This window comes from Aulonocara sp. 'chitande type north' Nkhata Bay, linkage group LG12, assembly GCF_057382095.1.
Source record: "Aulonocara sp. 'chitande type north' Nkhata Bay isolate Kocher_YH1m ecotype deep benthic linkage group LG12, A_spYH_male_GT1.1, whole genome shotgun sequence".
NCBI classification, from domain to species: Eukaryota; Metazoa; Chordata; class Actinopteri; order Cichliformes; family Cichlidae; genus Aulonocara; species Aulonocara sp. 'chitande type north' Nkhata Bay.
The window spans coordinates 13,173,923-13,193,621 of NC_141355.1; the positions used below are offsets into that span (position 1 = coordinate 13,173,923).

A 19,699-nucleotide genomic window follows, 5' to 3' on the forward strand; every position below is an offset into this window, starting at 1 on the left:
CAGAGCCAGGCGCAACATGTTTCCTGTCACCAAATCACGCAATTAATAAGCCTGGACATTTTCCAAAGCCATCTTGTGGTTGTGTACCTACTTACACAAACTGCAAATGCTTTGTTTTCTCTTTTCTTTTTTCCCCCCCAAAACACACCTGCACATGGTTATATTTTAAATCTGTACCTTTTGATTTTTTTTTTTCATTTTTGTTTATGTCAGCAGTGCTGCATATCACACTCAAGACATTTTTCAGTCTCTAACCTCTCTGCTGAGGTGTTAAAACAAAAACCCACTAAGTGTGTATGTAGATTGAGCATTTCCTGCCATCAAAGTATTTCAGCTTGACGAGTAGAGAATACTGGTTGCTCATTACTACCTCAAAAAAGATCCTCAAATGCGCATCATCATGTGAACATTGCGTTGGTTCAGAATTTGTTCAAATGCTCAATTGTTTACAAACACTGTCTGTTAATGATGCCATTACAGTTCTCTAGAAAGTGGCGTTGGTCCTCCATACCTGTCAGATATTTTTTGGGCTTTTTTGTGGTTTTTTTATTGGGGGGGGGAGTTTGCAAGGGATTTTTGAGAAGTTCTAACTGGCAAATAAGCATGCACACACATGCATCCTTGTGTGTTTGTGGGGAGGAAGTTCAACAAGTAAAGAGTTTGCAGAGAGCTACAGATGAAAGCAGAGGGCTGTCCTCTGTGACATGTTGAAGCTTGACTCAATCTGTTTCTACAATAAGCAGTTTGAAAACTCGATTGAGGATGCTGTAAATTCCCTCCCTTTGGGGGTCCCTGAATTGCTGCAGACAGCGAACGTCGCTGTAAACATGCTCACGCAGCTGTTAAAGCTGCCACAGACCAAAATTCGATAGAGGAAAAATAAAGTCCCCCTAAATATTTGTCCTCTCACAGGCCTTACGCCCACTCCTCTGAGTGGAAGTTGTATCCTTAACTCATACAGACAACTATGTCTCGCAGTCACGGAGGACCTTTAACACATGCCTATAAACTGGAAAACATTTGGACAACAAAGACCTGTGATTGCCTAAATTCTCCAATCGGGGTTTAATTTTCTAAAACCTGAAAACAATCAGTGGTAGATTCTAGATCTTTCTCAGAGTACTTGAGTTACAATATGCTGAAAGGTTATTATCCAATTTGTGTCCCCGAAGATGCCAAAACCTGGCTGCCTACTCCAGCTTCGAGTGTGCGGTGTTGTTCTCTAGCTAAGCTTGCCAACTCCCACACATCCACCAGCTGAACTACGCCTTTCTTTACTTGTGCTAATGATCAGATGTGAAAGCTGAGGAGAGAAAAAATCGTGCTGGCTCAGAATCAGATTAAGTTGTTGTCGGTTTGGCGTTGGTGTATGAGGATTAATTAACACTGTATGTTTCTCAGGACAGGTCACTTCAGAAATCTGATGAATTTGTGGTGCTATAATCATTGCTTCTGTATTTATACTGCACGGAAACGTATGTGAACAAGTTGACATCGTGGAATCTGATTATCTGTAGATACACTGCGTTCCTCTGCTCGAAAATCCTTATTCTGCCTTTTCTCCTGTCTCAGGTTGATGAGGATGTGGCTCTGGACCAGGCTGTGAAGTTCTGTCAGATACAGTTGGCCACTTCTGCCCAAAGACAGGTAAGCCTTTGTAACTCAGCATGTTCATCTGCCACCTTTCTGCTACACCCACACCTTCACATTTTCCCTCATCCTTGTGGTGTAGCTCCCTGTAGCACGTGCTTAACTATGGGTCTATTCCTTCATTATAAAAGATGATGCAAAAAAAAAAGAAAGATCCTGGGATGTGCGTTGCATAGCAAAACACAAATTTTAAGGTTTTCTTTCAAAACAAATTAACAGGACACCAGAAATGTCTTATAAACTACAATCGTCTAGCTCACCCATCTGGCGAATCCAGGAAGTTTAATTCTAGTGTTACATGTCTGCTGATTTAGCTCATAATAGCACTTGTTATAATATATGTTCTGTGTTATGTGTGGGGTTAAGTGTGCAGCATCTGTAGTAAAATGTGCTAAAGTGATGACTAACTTGGTAATTCCCAGACTTCAAGTCTAACCTGCTCCTGCCTGCCAGTGCTAAATATAGCCCAAAGCGTGGTGTGAATGCTCCCTGTTGTCCCTTCAGCCTCACTCAGTCGCTGCCAAACTTGTCATCATTTTCAGCGTGACACTGATATTCAGGTTGTTTATTTGCACAGGCAATATGCATATGATGTCTTTCATTTTTTAAGATAAAGTGAAAGAAATGAGTAAATACTTAGTATTTGTGTAATCGCAGACAATCAGCTAGTGCCTAAGCACGTTATCTCAGTTTTGTCTCCAGTACACGGATTCCTCATCGAATCATTACTTGCTCTGCCTCACTCTGGTTCAGTGTCTCTCTTCCCCCCCCCTCTCATCCCTCCTCCTGCCCACACAGTCATCAAGGGTCTCTCTGCCCACATCCTGTTGTCACGGTGATGTTCCCTGAACTTCAGGCTCATGTGTACCACAGTTGTAAGCAAAATAAATCTGTGGGTTTTTTTTCCCCAGTTCAGCGATCGCACCATCTTATTTTCTGCATGATTCCTTTTGTTCATCTTGGTCTTTTTATTCGTTTGTCTACTTTCCACGCGACGCTTGACTCATAGATGATTGCAGAGAGCTGGAAGACGCCATGTGTAAAAACTACAGTTGTTAATTAGTAGCAGTAAATTATATTTTTGTTTTTATCTACATGTATTTAATTTCACATTATTTTGTTTATCTTCTTTTTACCTTAAAGAGGCTAATTATAATGTGCATAAAGAAGTGAATTCCTTATTTAACTTATACTGGGCCTTTGTGCAGCCACCTCAGTTCACCATCTGTCTTTAACTAGGGATCCTCTCCCTTTAAGACCAATGTCCCTTTAAGACATTTTTATTTCTGATTTGCTGCACTTCATAAACAGCATGCCACAGAAATTCAATTTCGCTGACATCACACAGAGCCAGGAGTAGAAAAAACGCTGTAAAGAGCCTTTAGCTCACTTCGGGGACTGTATGCTGACTTATGTTATTTCAGTTTAGAATAATTTAAATGTGAGAAAATTGAAATGATGTCTAAATAATGCCATTATTACGGTTGCAGAAGCCTAAACCCAGATGCATCCACACTCAAAAAGAATTTAAATTTGACCACTTTATTTCATCATGATCATTTATATTGGATGACTAATACTTAACAGCTCATACATGGATTCTTAACAAGACACAGTCATGCCGCCTGACTGCCAGAGCCAAAGGAAAATCACCAGCATTGTAATTTATTTTTTTAACCACCTTCTCAGATTTTTTCCCATATAAGCTAATACAGACGTATTGCCTTTACTATGTGCATAGTCATCTGCCCAAAGGCCCATTGTGAGCCAGGAAAATCAGTGGATTACTCTGATAGGTGGCCTGTATGCACTGGTGAGTGTCCTTGCATGCCCAGGATGTGACAAACGGAGGGTGCTTTTCTACATCAAAGCTCATTCTGTAGTCTTATCTAACTGCTGTTAATGTGTAATTATTGTGGCACCAATACCTGTCATGGTTTGCATTTGCTTACATTTGTATGTGGTGGGTAATGTAGATCGTAGCTTGAGGAATATTTTTTTTTCCCTGTCGCTTGCAGATTCACACATTTCCTTCAAGCCCCCACAAATAGAGGGGGAGGGAGAGGGAGTCCTTTGAGTGCTGAGCTGGAAAATCAGCTGTGTTGTCCTCTGTCTTGTTTTCACTGGAGGAGTCCATACAATTTGCTGTCAACTGGTGAATGTGAACTGAGGGGCTATACAAAAGCCCAGGATAAGTTAAATAAGGATAACACTGAATTGGTGGAGGTATTTTATTAAAAACACTCCTGTATTTGAGCTGGAACATTATGGGTTTACTTCAGTAAATACGTTTTGTTTGCTTCACAGTGAAATGCCAGTATTGCTTCATTTTTGGAGGGCAGTTTAATGGAAAAAGTTTGTTTCCTCTGTGTTGGAAAGATCTGCCGCGGCTCTAATCTGATCGACAGCCCGATCTGTGATGACAGAGAACAGTCTTTCGGTTCATTGTTGGACCTCGACCACACGGGAACGCTCAACCCTGAATACTGGCTTCATGCTACGTGCTGCAATCTAATGTTTTTCTAAGCGCACAGTCCAGCTGACTTGTTGGTGTCTCTATTGGGGATGTTTAATTCATGAGATATGAATCATCAAAGCCGGCTACGGAGCTGCTGCTTGCTTTAAGCTACTGTGCTGCTCTGCGTTGGGCTGGAGGATCTTTTGCTCTCCAAGCTTTGGGAAGGCTACTCTGCTTGTTTAATTTTGCCTGTTCTCTGCTGTGTGAATCCCATGGGAAGCTTCACTGCACGCAGCTGTGAAGCCGAGCACAATTTGACTTCATCTCCCTGCAGACACCCAGGGAGAACTGGGACGAGAGCTCTGTTATTGCCAAATTTTCTTGAGCTAACGTACTATATCTGTCAAAGGCCACTTGTCATGACAGAATATATACTATGACCCTAGATGTCTTAACAGAGCTGTAGCAGATGCAGTTTAGCTTTGACAGATTCTTTTGCAAGTATGAAGTCATATTTGCCTCTTTTCCATCCCTGCATAATTAATGCTGTACATGTCGGTGTAGCCTTCTAGTCAATATGAAATGAATTCATTCCTGAATGTCTCACATTTTGGCTCGGTTTGCACAATAGACCGAGCATCTTGTGTGTCATGTGCTTAGAAAAGCTGTTTTTCATCCAACTTTTTATCCATTTAGATATAAAAACTAGAGGAGAAGGTGTATTCATTCCTTTTAACTGTGCTCCTCTGTGTTGCCATGACAGCGGCTGTGGGAGCAGGGCGGCTGTTGTCATAGGTTGTTTGTGCAGCTCTTGTGTTTATAAGTGGTCCTCAAAAGGACATCCACCAAAGTGGCTCAGATCTGAGCTCACCATAACCCAACACACAGTCCAGCGGGCAAGTGCTGCCAGCCCGTGAAACCCCGAGGAGCGGCATCGAAACTCTGTAAAGGATTCATTACTTGTTGTGTGAAAGAGGCAAAACTAGCACGGCTGATGTGTGTTTGAAAAGTGCAGAAATATCGACTCTGCTTCTCTGAGTCTCGCAGCAGTTCTGTCTCAAGGGGAGAGGATGTACAGTACTCAGAAGTCTGCCGGTGCAGGGGGTGGTTAGCCAAGGTCAGTCACACCTCCTCATGAATGCTGCTTTGTCTTTTTTTTTTTTTTTTTCTGTCTTCAGCAGGCTTCGAGCGATGCCCCGACCACACCTAAGTACACAAAGGAGCAACGAGACCTCTTCTTCCCCGCCTCCCTACCGACGCCCGTCCTGGTCAGCCACTCCACCTGCCACCCGCTGTCCACCCAGGACAGCCAAGCCAAGGTGGTGTACGAGCCCCTGAGCAAGCTGCCCAGACCTCAGACCTCAAGCTTCCACGATCAGCCACAGCACAGGAGAGGAGCCAGCCACTCTTCTGCAGCCATGGCCTTCCTGCCACAGACAGGTACAGCGGCCTCCTCCCACACACATCAAATGTTGCGACGTCCTCTGATTCTGCAGACAAAAATCAATGCAGTTTTTCCATTAAATTCTGCTGCTTTAAGTGGAGCTCCAGTTTCTAATGATACTACAGTGTCCATGTGACCAGCAGAGGGCGCCTGTGGGTTTCAGCAGCTCAGTTACATAACAGCAAGCTCTGGCCTGGTTATGTTTTGCCTTTTGGGTTTTGTCAGTCCACCAACAAGAGTTTGAGAAATTCACATCCTCCAGATTGTGACTCTGTGTGCCTACGTGAGCTCCTCGAAGGCTTTGGCTTAATCACCGCAGATCTCATAATGAATATTCTGCTTATCTCGTGTTTGCTATCAAAACATGTCATTCTTTCCTCTTTAGGTTTTTAGGATGAGTAGAACTGACATTTCTAAAGGCTGAGAGCTTGAATCTGTAGTATGCAAATTCAGTGTGTGAACCTTTTCTTTGTGGTCAGTAGATTTAGCATCAGTTAGTTAGAATAATCATTTGACGACATTTGACGACGGTCATGATGTTGTTGACGAAGTTTTGGGTTTTTTTTGTTTTCTTTTGCCTTTCTTACCTGTTTCTACTCTTAAGACACAGAAAGGTAGTTTAAACGAACCTTTTATTTTCAAGGGGCAAGCTCCCTCAGGGTTACTACACAGGTAGAATAACAGACATGGATACATGGATACATAGAAAATGAATACACATAGGGATGTTTAAGTTGCATTGACAGACATGAATGAAACATTTGATCATTCATTAGCTGTTAACCAGGCGGTAGTGAAGGAGGCTGCCAGTCAGTCACAGGAAAGACCATTATTCACACTCACATTCACACCTGCAGGCAGCTTAGAACCAGTGAATCTTTCATGTGTGTCTGTGTACAGAGAAGAAAACACATGTGGCCAAACCAACTCACAGTAGGAGTTATATTTTCTTAACCATGAACGCAATAACGGAAATATAAAAAGACAAAGGCAACTTGCAGTTTAGTAGTTTTTTAGGGTTTTTTATGTTTGACTAATAAAGCTGCATTAAGTCTCAGAATACCGGGTATTACACTTCTACCACCATCACAGATTTCAGATCAGGGTTCTTTGTGTGTCTCGTCTCTCTGTCATGCCTGGCATTTTGATGAACATTGCTTCCCATCATTGTCCAACCATTTGCAGCAGACAGCTGCCCCTCCCTGAACCTGCTTCTACAGGAGGTCTCTTCCTGTTCTTCCCCACAGAGAATTAGAAATTGTCCTTGAAGTACAAATATCTCTTGCCGTGACACACTGGTGATTATTATTATTACTTATTGAATTGCATTCATCATTCATTTAGCGAGAGCGTAACCAGGAGCTGCATATTATGAAGTTGTATAGCTTCATGTCCATTTCCTAAACTTGCATGACCTTTGAAGTCTGAAAACACATGCAAAAGTGTGTTTGCATGTGCGTGCAAACACACACTGGTCGGTATGAAGCAGCACTGCACTGATGTGTGTTATGTAACGGTTTCCTAGGCAACATTATGGGTGAAGACTGAAAACGTATTAGATAATTTTTGTTTTCATATTTGTGTCCGTGTCTGAGCTGCAGGGGGAATTTTTGCAGTTAGTGTTAGCAGCAGTGTTCCTGCATTCATTACAAATGCTTGTCTAATGAATGAGGCTGTGAGGTCCCAATCAAAGGGAAACTTGTTACTGTCAATTGTCTGCTAATAAATGCCAAATATAAGGAGATTTATTACGAAATAATCCCCTCATTCATCGGCGACCTGTAAACAATCAGTCGCTTGTGAGTGTTCCTGATGACTTTCATGGGACCCCTAGTCAAAAACACATTTCTCTGCGTGTGCGTGCGTGTGTGTGTGTGTGCGCGTGTGTGTGTGTGCGTGCGCAGCCTCTAGTCGTGCTAAAGAAGGAAAGCAGAGAGGAAGTGAAATGGTACGCAACTTTAAATCAAAAGCACTGGAAACCATTCTGAAAAGAAATGTTTCTTGTCAGTGTCCAAATGATTTGCTATAAAAGCTGACATTTTACAATTTGCTGCAATATTTATTCTTTTTATACACTGATTTATTTGTTTTGTTTTGTAAATTGAAAGCACAGTTTTTGCGCACTTGCAAAGTTTTTTGTTGGGTCGAATCGATCCCTAACATGTTATTTGTTGCTCGCAGAGGAGCGGGAGGAGCCTGCAGAGGGACTTTTGTACCGACAGCAGGAGTCGCACCTTTGCCAGCAGATGAAACTCGCCACTGTGTCCCAGCAGGGGCAGGAATCAGCAGCAGGCTGGTTTCAGGGGGAAACTGCCACATGTAGCACAATACAACCTTGCCCAGGTCATTACCTAAGAATCAAAGTGTCTTACAAAAACATGCGTAGATTGGATTCAACAGATAATGCACATAACAGCACCGTTAGTGACTGTGCACGCCTTCTTTCTTTTTCTTCCACGCTCTTTCTCTCAGACCAGCAGCAGTATGCCAGCAATGACCAGTCGAAGCTTCCAGACCCCAGCCGAATCCGCTCCCGAGTCCCGCCCAACATGCCAAAGCTTTTCATCCCTTCCACCGTTACCAAGTTCCCGCCAGAAATCACAGTAACGCCTCCGACCCCCACGCTTCTCTCCCCCAAAGGCAGCATCTCAGAGGAAACCAAACAGAGACTTAAGGTAAGCACTCTCAATTACCACGCATACGGCTCTCTGTTGTCCCAGCACTCAACAGTGACCCCTGCTGTCTGCTCCTGTACAGAACGTCATCCTGTCGTCCCAGTCCGCAGCCACAGTCAAAAAGGACACTCTGACCCAGCCGGCACTGGAGGTGCAGGAGACATCCAGCCAGGAGTCGTCTCTGGAGAGCGAGTCGGACGAGGAGGACGACTACATGGACATCTGAGCCTCGGAAGGCCTCTGAACTCATGACACATCCAGGCCTGACTTTGCCAAACTCCACTTCCCCCAATTCTTAAAAGCAACAACAAAAAAAACAGGATGTTCATACCTCTGCAGCTGTCTGTGTTGATGCTCTTGTCCCCTCACGTGCATTGCAAAACAAAAACAAAAAACCCCGCACTCCCACTGCAGTATTCTCATCGGCTGTCATGTCGCAGTGTTGCTCTGGTGATGATGTATATGACAGACAATGATGGCTTTCGTCTCACAGCATGTCTGTAATGTGCCATTTATGCATATCACTCTTTAGCTTTTTGAGCTCTCCTGTGACAACTTGGGGAAAAAGGAAAAAAAAAATCAGCCTTTAAAGCAAGCCAGTCCCGTGTTTATGCATCTTCTCGTATGTTGTGTGCTAACTATATCGCCAAGCTGCAGCTTTCCAGTTGTCTCACGAGCCCATCGAACTGAGGCGCCTCGGTCTGGATGGGCGCTCAGCAGCATGCACCTGCTGTCCTCCACTCTGATAGTTTACTTGGGCATGAGATGTTCATCTCCAGGACACAATGCATTGCTACACGAAATATTTCAAAGGACACAAGAACAATCGGCTGCGTTTGATGTTCGCCCGTGGAGACAACGAGCCACGCGGCCTCATGACATGTAGCAGGTTGAAAATGTTTACACTTAACATTCGGGATGTTTTTCAGTTTGCACTTAACTTTGCGCTATTTTTGTACTCACTGTATTCCTTGTACTATTTTTTTCTTTCTTTCCTTTCATGTGCATTTGTAGCTAAGAGGAACAGTTCTTACCAGGATGGACCTCCATGTCACCAGCATTGATCTGTATTCATATGGGAAGGGGTTATTGGAAATTAGCTTTTTTTTTTTTTTTTTTTTTTTTTGGTACGTATCAAAATCCAAGTATCTTTCTGACATGTTTTGGCTTTCAGCGGTCAACTCTTAAGCTCGAGAAGCACTTTTCGTGATCTTTCCCGATCTTTGGCGCGTCCCGAGGAGGACTCTCTAATCCCGATGCCTTTCCATTGAAACCATTTTGGTAAATTTGTCACAATCTAGCTTAACTCAGAGGAAGACAACAGAATGTTTTTTAAAGATTGTTTTGTTTTCTATACAAGATGTTAAAGAAAGTTATTTACTGATTATGTTTCTTGAAAGTTGTCTAAAACATAATTTTTCAAAGAAAGCGTACAAGTGAATAATTGTAAACTATCACCCTTGATAAAAGAAGAAACGTTTTGTATTTTATTTCACGATTATTTTTTGGTGTAAGATAGTTTTTCTATTGTTCTGCCGAGCTTCTGGGAATGTAACGCGGCTAAAGAGGGCGAGCGGGTCAAAGGCTTGAGCTCGAGCTTCGCCCAGCTCCCCTCTGGTGCAGGCTGCTGAAGTGGAACTGTTCTCTGTGTCTGGACTGAATGCATTATAGATGTCAAACCAAAAATATATTTGAGAAACACACGATCTGCACTGTGTGTGCTGTTTGTTATCAGGTGCAATGTGTGCATCAAATTAGATGGTTTGTTTGGGGAAACCAGCTGTAACTTACAAGAGTCGTGGATGCAGACTGATATGGTGCGGATGGAGATTCTCATCATACAGTGTAAGTACTTACATGCTGTTGCTTGACTTCACTTGATTGCTGAAAAAGTTGTGACGTCAGAAATGTTGGGATGCTGTGTAAAATGTAAATAAAAGCTGAATGGAATTAATTTTTAAAATTAATTTTTTTTGGTAATTTGCCAGCACCCTGGGGGAGACGGTAGCATGTTGACCGCTCTGTTGCATCACCTGTTCTTTTGTTCTTTTAACACTGCTGACATATTTTCCAACTTTTGCATTATAATGTTTCAGGCTTCAGAGCGTCCTTTGTTCTATCTTTAATTTCTTAAGGCACCAAATGTTTTCACTGGCTGACTGGTCTAGTCTGCAGACAGCCCAGTTTAGCACTCAAGCATGCTGCTGTGACATTTGCAGACTGTGCTTTGGCGTTGGCTTGCTGAAATAAACGATGATTTCCCTGAAAGGAGTCTGCATAATAGAATGTGTCACTCCTAGTCTTGTAAATATTAATGGTGCCTTCTCAAACCTGCTGCTTACGTTCAAGTTTTACCCACATGAACTCTGAGCAGTGAACTCCCCACGTTTACCTCTGAAAGACTCGGCCTGTCTTATGTTCTTTTTATACCCAATCATGTTACTAATTAACCTTATTCATTCTGAGATGCTTTTTCAGGTGATTTCTCAGTGTTAACTCTTGATGTGTTTTCTTTATAATATAAACAGTTTTATTTCTTTTTTTATCATATGCCTTTTGCATTTTACACAGCACCCCAACATTTTTTGAAACTGTACGTTAGTTTTATTTCCAAGTATAAACACTCATTGTCCACTATGTTACCTACACCTTGCTAGTACTGGTTTGGACCTTCATGGCACAGATTCAACAAGATGCTGGAATCCTTCCTCAGAGTTTGGTTCATATTAACATCCCAGATGTTTTCTGTCGAGTTAATATTTAGTGTCTGTGGAGACCATTGGAGTACACGACAACTCATTGTCATGTTCAAGAAACCAGCTCGAGATGATCCGAGCTTTGTGACATGGTGTGCTATCCTCTTAGACGATGGGTGCACTGTGGTCATAAAGGGATGGATATGGTCAGCAGCAATAGGATGTGGGGTTTCAGCGGCATGTCAGTTGGTACTAAGGGCTCAAAACTGTGCTAACAAAATTTCCTCCACATCATCACGCCACCAGCAGCAGCCTGAGTCACTGACACAAGGCAGGATGGATCCATGCTTTCATGTTGTTTACACCACATTTTGACCCTGCGCACTGAAGCTGCAGCAGATATTAAGACTCGTAAGAGCAGGCAGCGTTTTTCCAGCCTACTGTTGCCCGGTTTCAGTGAGCCCCAGCGAACTGTAGCCTCAGTTTTCTGTTCTAAGCTGACAGGAGTGGCACCTGTTGCACTCCTGTGCTGCTGTAGCACATCTGCTTCAAGGTTTAACATGCATTCAGAGATGCTCTTCTACCTTCAATGTAACAAGTGGTTATTTGAGTTGCTGTTGCCTCACTGCTCAAAGCATTCTCCTCAGACCTCTGACATCATCAAGGCATCTTTCTCCCTAAAAACTGACGATTCTCTGTAAACTCTACAGATGGTTGGGTGTTAAAATCCCAGCAGATTTTCTGGCAACAACAACAACTATGCCACATTCAAAGTCACTTAAATCACCTTTCGTCCTCATTCTGATGCTCAGTTTGAGCTTCAGCGGGTCATCTTGACCACATTCACTTGCTACTATGTGAGTAGCTGATTAGATATTGGTGCGAGCAAGCTGCTGTACCTAATGAAATGGCATATGAGTGTCCTTTTAATAATACATTTACAATAGATTACATAAGCATTTATTATTCATGTCAGACAAAGTAACACATTTAGCAAACTGTATTGTAACAAAGTCACGTTTAAGCAATCTGACAACTATGAGTGCAGTTTGAGGCTGTTGCTCTAATGTTGAGTCAACTCTCTGTTTAGTCAGAGGAAAGCACCATAGAAGTGTTAAGACACCTTACAAACAACTCTCATTGGACAGTATAAATGTCCCACACTTAAAGAAAGCACAAACCTTTGGGGGGCACACATGGTGACTTGGATTTCCCACTATTTCCCGTTGTCTGCATTTTATTTTCTGTTGTGATCAAATAACTTAAAACCAAAAACTCCCAAAACTCATTTCAGGACAGCTGAAATTGTGTTCTTTTCATCTTGTGCAATGTCACACATCTGCCTTAAGGAGATTCACAACTGGGGCACTGTGCACCTCCTAAGACTCAGCTCTGGTGAAGATGGATTTCTCCTCTTTGAGTCCTCCTGCTGGTGGTGGAGCTGCACAGCCTCTGAACTCCTGCAGCCATCTGACCACACTGACTGCGGTCAAAGGGCTTGTGCACAGTGGTGTGAAATCTCTGACACAAGGGAAGCCATTAGTCTTCATTAGCAACTTCCAGGAGTTTCTTATGAAGTGCTGTGAAGTTGTCATTTGCCCTCTTTGCCAGGCAAGCTAGATGTGAGATTTGTTTTCTTATGTGGTGGACCAAATGTGAGGTCCCCCAGCCCCAAGTTTGTGTAGATGAGATCACGGCCACTCTGCATTTAGGACAGGGATGTCAGAGGGGGCATGGAAGGATCCTCTCTCCCATTTTTCCTCAACTTTTTTCTTAAAGTGACCAATCATAACACAGCACCTCCAACGATCTAAAGTAAATTGATCGTTCCTCTCATTCGTCGTGTTAGTTGCCGGCTGCTGTCTCTACAAACCACTCAATGTGGCTGATTTAGCATCAAAAGGACTACGCTGCATGGCTAATGTGAGCAAAAGGTGTGAGATTTCTCGTCATTGCACTCAAGGGGGCGTTTTATTGGGCTGCCAGAGAGCCGTCTGATCCCTCGGCCCTGGCTGTATATTGGCAGCTGTTAAATGCTGAGCACAGGGAGATCTGTGCAGTTAAAGCAAATGGCCAAAGACTGACACCTGGTAGGTAGAAGAGCTCTGCTGAAGGTGATCTGGGAGTAGGAGTCACTGCGACACAGCGTATCTCTGATAAGTCTTTTTTTGCAGCGCGAGACCCTTTCTGTCACCCTCGAACATTCTTTAGTAAAAAAGCGTTATTCATGGAGTATATTTGGGCTTTGGCAGCCTCTATCAGTCTTCTCCAGACAGGCTCCCTGATTTGTCATCCAGCCTAAATCTCCCCGGGCTTGCTCTTACATAAGCTCTCTGTCATGGCTCTGTACACCCTGACTTTTTGTCGCCTGGCCCCGCACTGAGGCCTTTAGCAGTCACACCTGTCGCCTTCAGAACCACTGCATAATGGGATTGACACTGCCGCTGCTGAAATGTACACCTCCGCTCTGAAGCTGACATGCTCTCCTCTGCTAAAGCTGAAGTGATCTAAAGAGAATTCAGCCCTTCGCGTTGCTGACAAACAGCCAAAAAAGTTGCGTGACCCCTTCTCTGGTCCCCTGAAACATGACCAGAGAAGAAGTGTGGAGAGCATCAGTGTATTTGTGTTTCACATAAGGTGGGGGGGGGAGGGCCAATTCCACAGAGAGAGTGGAGAGCCCTGCATCAGGGCATTTAACATAGGTAAATTATCAGACCACGATCTCTTAAGTGTATCATTAAAAGCTGAATGTCACCCCTCCTCCTTTTTTTTCTTTACTCTACATCGACCCTCCACAAAAGTCTTAAACAGGCTGCTCAATACTTTCACAGGGGAGACTTTATTTCTCGCGCCTCTTTATGCACACCCAACTGCCAATTCTGCTGTCTCATAAACCCACCTCTGTGTTTCGCTCCTCACCTGTAAAAGCCGCTCGTATATCACACGCAGTTTTGTGCCCGGAGCTGTTATCCATACAGTCACACGTGAACAAAAGACTCCTTGGTGTGTGGGAGTAAAAGGGTTTGGGCCTACAGAAGGCATTGTATGCAGCACACATACATGGGATTACAATTAGAAACCTGACTGGAAGTGATGTGTCTGTGCTAGGAAAAAGAAAAAGAGGTTCAATGAGATGTGAAACTCACTTAATTCAAATTTGTGAGTGTGTGTGTTGGTGGAGGCAAGAAGGGAAACTGTGGTTTTCTCTCTCTTTCCCTTCTATGCAAATACTTGCAGTTTTCTAATAAATTCTTTTGCCTGCAGCGAGTGGCATGATGCAGGAGGAGACGGGCCTGCGAGCAAAGACGCAGCTGTGGATTTTGTCCCATGTGTGGAGGGCTGGAGGATGGCTGGATTGTTGTGCCAGGTCTTTATTCTCTGACCCCTCCTGTCCCATTCGAGGCTGACTTGGGCCTTTGGTGCTAACTGGCTGTTAATTGCCTGGGCTTTCTCCATGCTGCAGAAACGTGCTCATTTCAAGGGGAACCAGTTTAATGAGATTATCTATCAGGGGTTGTCTAGACACCTGAATACACATACCCCCCCCCCCCTTCTTTCCATGCAGTCTTCACTACCTGGCAGGCTTCACACAAAGCCCTCAGGTGAAAGTTACCTGCAGAAAGAGTGCATGTTGTCATCGTCATTATGGGTTTACATAGAGTTTCCCACCCACTGCTGTGGGTGCCTTTGATGGAAAGTGTAAAGGAGATGATGAAAAAATGTATTATATATAGAATATGAAAATACATATATGTGTGTGTATGTGTGCATTTCCAGACCAATATGTCAGATTTATGCAATGTATTTATGAGAAAAGCCTGTGTACTTTAACTAAGCTATTGAAAACACTGCTGATTTTCTGAAAAATGTAAAAAAAAATAAAAATAGACCCTACCTGTATGCACACACAGACCACAGTGCATTAACCCGTTTACACAGACCTTCAGCTGTGTTTCTCTCAGTTGTGCCAAATGAATTATAATGACTTTTTTCTAACCACAAACACACTAAATGGCATTTTCATGAGCAGACTCTGTGTGTGTGTGTGTGTGTGTGTGTGTGTGTGTGTGTGTGTGTGTGTGTGTGTGTGTGAAATATTTACACAGGTTTTGCTGGACTGAGTTATGTGTTCTGCAGCACGGAAGTCCATCTCTATTTGTTTTTAAAGTCTCTTAGCAGTTAATAAAGATGCATTTCTTTCACCCCCCCCCCCCCCCCACCTTCCTGTGGGGATGGTATCAAGCCTCTGTTAAGTCTCTTTGATTTCCAGCACTCTCCAATCACAGTTGGACTCCAACCCATCATTGTGCCACTTCAAAAGGATGGCCTCCCTGGCCCCACCCACTCCTGGGCTACCCTTAAAAGTCATGGTCATCCCATCCTGCAAGGACTCAGCATCTCTGAAACATCTGCAGCGAGGACTGATTTGACCTTCTGACTTCCTTCCTGGGCTGTTGGATTTTTCTTTTGCATGTGTGGAAAGAGACCCAGGAGACAGAGAAGAGCTGAAGACGCACTTTGGATATCACACACCTGGACTGAGTTCTCTGTCTTTTCTTTCTTTCTTTCGTTGTTTTGTTTTGTTTTTGTTTTTTTTTGTTTTTTTTTTAAAGCCTTTTCAGTTAAAAACATATCAAGTTTAATCCAAAGGATGCAGTCCATCAGAGGTGAGTTGATGACTACTTCTTAATATCAGCTTTGCCTCCGTAAGCACACGTGTCTTCTTCTACCAGTTTTTCCAGTAAAAAATGCTTATTCATGTTTTTCTTCTAGACTTGAAGTCCAACTTCAGTGGGCCTCCTCCGGCCCACATAGCTCCCGGACCTGATGCCTATCTCCAGGGCAATATCAGGATGTTTCTGGAGGACACTGAACTGTGGACGACCTTCCATGAAATAGGGACAGAGATGATCATCACTAAACCGGGAAGGTAGGGCAACAGAAAAATAAAATAAAATGTTAAATGTTCACACCTTGCTCCCCCACCTTTTACAGAACTCATTCTTTCTCCCATGTTTACCAGGCGAATGTTTCCACATTGCAAAGTGAATCTATCCGGGCTTATTCCATGTGCCAAGTACGTGTTGTTGGTCGACATGGTCCCAGAGGATGGTTTCAGGTATAAGGTAAGACACCAGTAGCTTTCTCCTTTGTGTATTAATGAGTCATGCATGAGAGAAAATTCACTTCCCAAGGCCTCACTAGAGTCATAGGTTTGGCTGTAGATAACCCAAAGTGGTAGCCACTAGCCCCAGACAAGACATCCCCTGTTTATCACCCACCCCCACCCCCCACACACACCCCCAACATTGTACATCAAAGGATGTTATCTCTTCCTGTTTTTCTATCCCCTGCTGTGAGCCCACTGTACTACCCCCCGCTCCCCTCCCCATCTCTGTGGGTGGTACAGGCCAGCCACCGCTCTCCAGTCTATGGTGGAAAAGGAAGGATTTGAAAATTCTTCCGCTACTCACCTTTTTCAAATTGACTGACTCATGTGTCTCTTTCCAACAGTGGAATAAAAAGAAGTGGGAGGTGGCAGGAAAAGCAGAACCTCAGCCACCCTGCAGAACCTACCTCCACCCAGACTCTCCAGCACCAGGGAGTCACTGGATGAAGCAGTCCGTCTCCTTCCTCAAGCTCAAGCTGACCAACAACACGCTCGACCAGCACGGCCATGTGAGTAAAAGCAACATCTGCAACACTTTGACGTCTTTAGACCGAACGTTTTGGCAGTGCTTTTTTTCTAACATTTGGCTGGAGGATAGTTAATTCAACAACCTTCCGATTACAGTTTCCTCCCACCGGGGATAAAAGCGGATAAAAAAGACAGCGTGGTCTTTAAGTCGACATGTCAAAAGCACACAGTAAAACCGCGTTCAAGGAAGCGAAAAATGTTCAAAAAAATGTTCCTTGTCTGCAGATCATTTTGCACTCCATGCATCGCTACCATCCGCGCTTCCACATTGTCCAGGCAGACGACCTGTTCAGTGTGCGCTGGAGTGTTTTCCAGACCTTCACCTTCCCGGAGACTTCCTTCACTGCAGTCACTGCCTACCAGAACACTAAGGTCTGTTTCTAGCACTGCAAGTATGCCGTGTGCCGAGAGACAAATCACAAAGTTTTAACTTTGACTTTGTGTCTCCCTCTCCTGCAGATTACAAAGCTGAAGATCGATCACAACCCATTTGCAAAAGGCTTCCGGGATGAAGGCACTAATAAGAAAAGGTGAGGTTAAAATGCCAACGCGAAAGCTCCAGTTTGGTCCGTTGACTTGAAAGGATCTGAGCTCATTTATTGTTCAGTGTATTGTAGTTTGTATTTGTTTTTAATATAACTGATCTACTGCTGCAGACGTGCCAACAAGGACCCATCATGCCTTGAGAAGAGGACCAAGGCATCAGACATTTTGAACTCTGAAGAAGACAGTCCACCAGGTACCGTTTTCACACTCTTCTCTCTTCATGTTGATGCTTTTTTTGTTTTGTTCTTCCTCTCATTTGATGATCTGTGGCTCCTCAGACTTCTGCCAGTCTTCGTATGAAGGTTTCGACGGAGAGGATGAAGAGCTGCCCAAAAGAAAAGAAGAGGATGGTGTCAAAGAGGAGCGCTACTCTCCTTGGGATGCTGAGAGAGAGCACAGAGTGAGGACTGACTCTCCTGTTGGGGCAGACACAAGAGATCTCTACAGCACAGAGCAGCTTGTTCCTACTCCAGCTTCCTACCAGTCATACAGGTAAACAGCGATGCAGCAGATCATATTATAATCATGTTGTTTTGATGAATGCCAATCAATATTTGTTCTTTTCTTATTTTTTTTTTACTCCCCAGGTTCCATGAGTATGGAAAGTCCCCGTCCCCCTCCTCCAGCATTGGCAGCAGCAACAGTGGATCCGGACGCAGCAGCTTTGAGTCCAGAGTTCCCGACATAGCCACGGTCCCTGATCACGACTCCTCAAAGGCCCGTGAGGTTGGCCCTTCCAGCTGTGGCCCCCAGCACCTCCCGGGCCCCCAGGACTACACAGGGGTGCTCAACATGTCTGTGGCCCAGGCCAGCAAGCCAGGGGTCATCGGTCACCACATCTACAACCCCTACAGCACCGAGCAGCCCCTGGGCCAGTGGGGCGGCCCAGGTCCTTCCCAGTATCCCCCTCCTCATCATCTGACCACTGACTACACCACGCAAGCTGTGCATCACAGCTATCACCATGGCAACGTGACCGAGTGGAGCCAGTACCCGCTGTTCTCTTATTCGTGCTGGTGAAGGAATCTCCACCGTCAACTGAGAGTTACTTTACCGCTGCCATCTTAACAAAAAGCTGATCCCGGCACTCACAGCTGTGAGAGCGCATGACTATACAAGGCTGAGGGCCCCAACCCTGCAGCCAGAGTGAGAAAAACTGAGAGGAGAGAATAAGAAAAAGGAGTGGCTCTGTCTGCTGCCCCGACTGGCAGGATTCAAACCGGCCATTTAATGCTGAGTGCAACTCAAGTTTGTGGTTTAATTGTTTGAAAAAAGAAAAAAAAACTATTTATTTTGCATTTCACCTCATTTCCCAGTGTAAATAAATATTTTTGTAAAAAGCTAAGAATAATAATGTAAGAGTTAATCATTTGTGTGCAATTATTGTTTGACAAATTGTGGTGTGACATAAAAAAACATAAAAAATAAATAAAAGTCTCTGGACTCGAAGTCTTGTGTGTGAAATCCATATCATTTTTACACTGATGTCTTATTAACTTGAGATACGAAAGTGTACAAAAAGAGACCAATATGAGGTATGAAACAAATATTTTTCTATCCTGAATCTCACTCTTATGCATTTTTCTTCTATTCAAACAAAACTGTGACAACAAAGGTTGTGGAGTGTCTCTAGAATCGTATCCTTTTTATTTACTTGTGACCCTTTAATTATTTCTCACACCAGCATCTGCCCGTTGACTTTGATTTCCTCCCAGTCGATGTTCACGCATGCAGCCAGTCTCCTGACTGAATGGATAAGAGTTTGTAAAAGTGCCTGAACTCCTTGGCCTTCTCCCAGTGGGTGCACATCTGCATGCTTTGTACCTGGCCACCCCTGATAAGAGCCGCAGCCTTTGGTGGTGTTTGTTTGTATTTCCTTTTTGTTGATCTAATGAGGCTATACTCTGTAGTTTCGACAAGCACAGCATGCGTTAAAGACGCTGTATTACTGCGACTCTGGGTCACCTGCTGTGGTTTACCCACCGGCACATAAAGCATCTCCACGGCCCTCGTTCTCCATGTCAATGAGCCTTAAAAAGCATGAAAAAGGGGGAGGCTGTTGGCTCCTTTTCACAACTGAAAAACACAGGCAGAACCCACTGTCTCCACCCTCAGGGGGATATGGGCTGCTAATGACTTTCGTAAAATCCAAGGGGGGTAAGAGGAAGAGTGGTTTGGGGGGGGAATTATCCTTCAGGAGAAACCCAAGTCTAGTGTGGATTTTATCCAGTGCAATTCATTATCCGAGCGCTTCCCTGAACTGGCGTTGTCCACCCACAGGCTTCTCCTGCTGAACACACTTCATTTGCCCATTTAATGAGGACGAGAAGAGGCTGATCTTTACAGGAATCTGACTGCCCGGTGAGCAGGTCGGAGCAGAGGGAGCTCAGATTCAGAGAAACAGTTTGCTTAACCTCTTCCACCCTGGGCTCCGTTGTACAGGAACAGGACTGTATCTGTTTTTTGCTTTCATCACCACATTTTCTACCTCTGCCCACAATAACTAACATTTCTGTTGCATTTTAATTAATC

General features: G+C 44.0%; 2 protein-coding genes across 7 annotated transcripts in view; both read left to right on the top strand.

Annotated features, from left to right (window-relative positions):
• cabin1 (calcineurin binding protein 1) overlaps nucleotides 1-9,930 on the top strand; it is a 37,531-nt gene extending 27,601 nt beyond the window's left edge. For 4 of the 5 annotated variants that reach the window (XM_086313599.1, XM_086313596.1, XM_086313597.1 and 1 more), the window contains 5 exons: nucleotides 1,573-1,647; nucleotides 5,287-5,548; nucleotides 7,734-7,895; nucleotides 8,025-8,227; nucleotides 8,310-9,930. In XM_086313599.1, the coding sequence (XP_086169725.1) occupies nucleotides 1,573-1,647; nucleotides 5,287-5,548; nucleotides 7,734-7,895; nucleotides 8,025-8,227; nucleotides 8,310-8,453 (846 nt within the window). In that variant the 3' untranslated portion in view covers nucleotides 8,454-9,930. The remainder of the gene's footprint in view (nucleotides 1-1,572; nucleotides 1,648-5,286; nucleotides 5,549-7,733; nucleotides 7,896-8,024; nucleotides 8,228-8,309) is intronic. The other variant, XM_086313595.1, reaches the window with a different exon arrangement.
• A 4,653-nt stretch (nucleotides 9,931-14,583) lies between these two features.
• Nucleotides 14,584-18,713, top strand: tbx16 (T-box transcription factor 16). 2 transcript variants are annotated; one of them, XM_086312860.1, is made up of 9 exons: nucleotides 14,584-15,590; nucleotides 15,697-15,853; nucleotides 15,947-16,049; nucleotides 16,438-16,602; nucleotides 16,847-16,993; nucleotides 17,081-17,151; nucleotides 17,278-17,360; nucleotides 17,446-17,659; nucleotides 17,755-18,713. In XM_086312860.1, the coding sequence occupies exons 1-9, from the start codon at nucleotides 15,395-15,397 to the stop codon at nucleotides 18,185-18,187; spliced, it is 1,569 nt and encodes a 522-aa protein (XP_086168986.1). In that variant the 5' UTR covers nucleotides 14,584-15,394; the 3' UTR covers nucleotides 18,188-18,713. The 2 variants fall into 2 exon arrangements, with proteins under 2 accessions (XP_086168986.1, XP_086168985.1); XM_086312859.1 differs by having other exon boundaries at nucleotides 15,542-15,853.
• Nucleotides 18,714-19,699: the final 986 nt, after the last annotated feature.

Excerpts from the sequence above, each read along its gene's own strand:
- tbx16 (XM_086312860.1), top strand. The coding sequence starts at position 15,395 with ATGTGTGGAAAGAGACCCAGGAGACAGAGAAGAGCTGAAGACGCACTT. Across the intron at positions 16,050-16,437 it reads AGGATGGTTTCAGGTATAAG|TGGAATAAAAAGAAGTGGGA; the intron begins GTAAGACACCAG and ends TCTTTCCAACAG. Across the intron at positions 16,603-16,846 it reads CGCTCGACCAGCACGGCCAT|ATCATTTTGCACTCCATGCA; the intron begins GTGAGTAAAAGC and ends CCTTGTCTGCAG.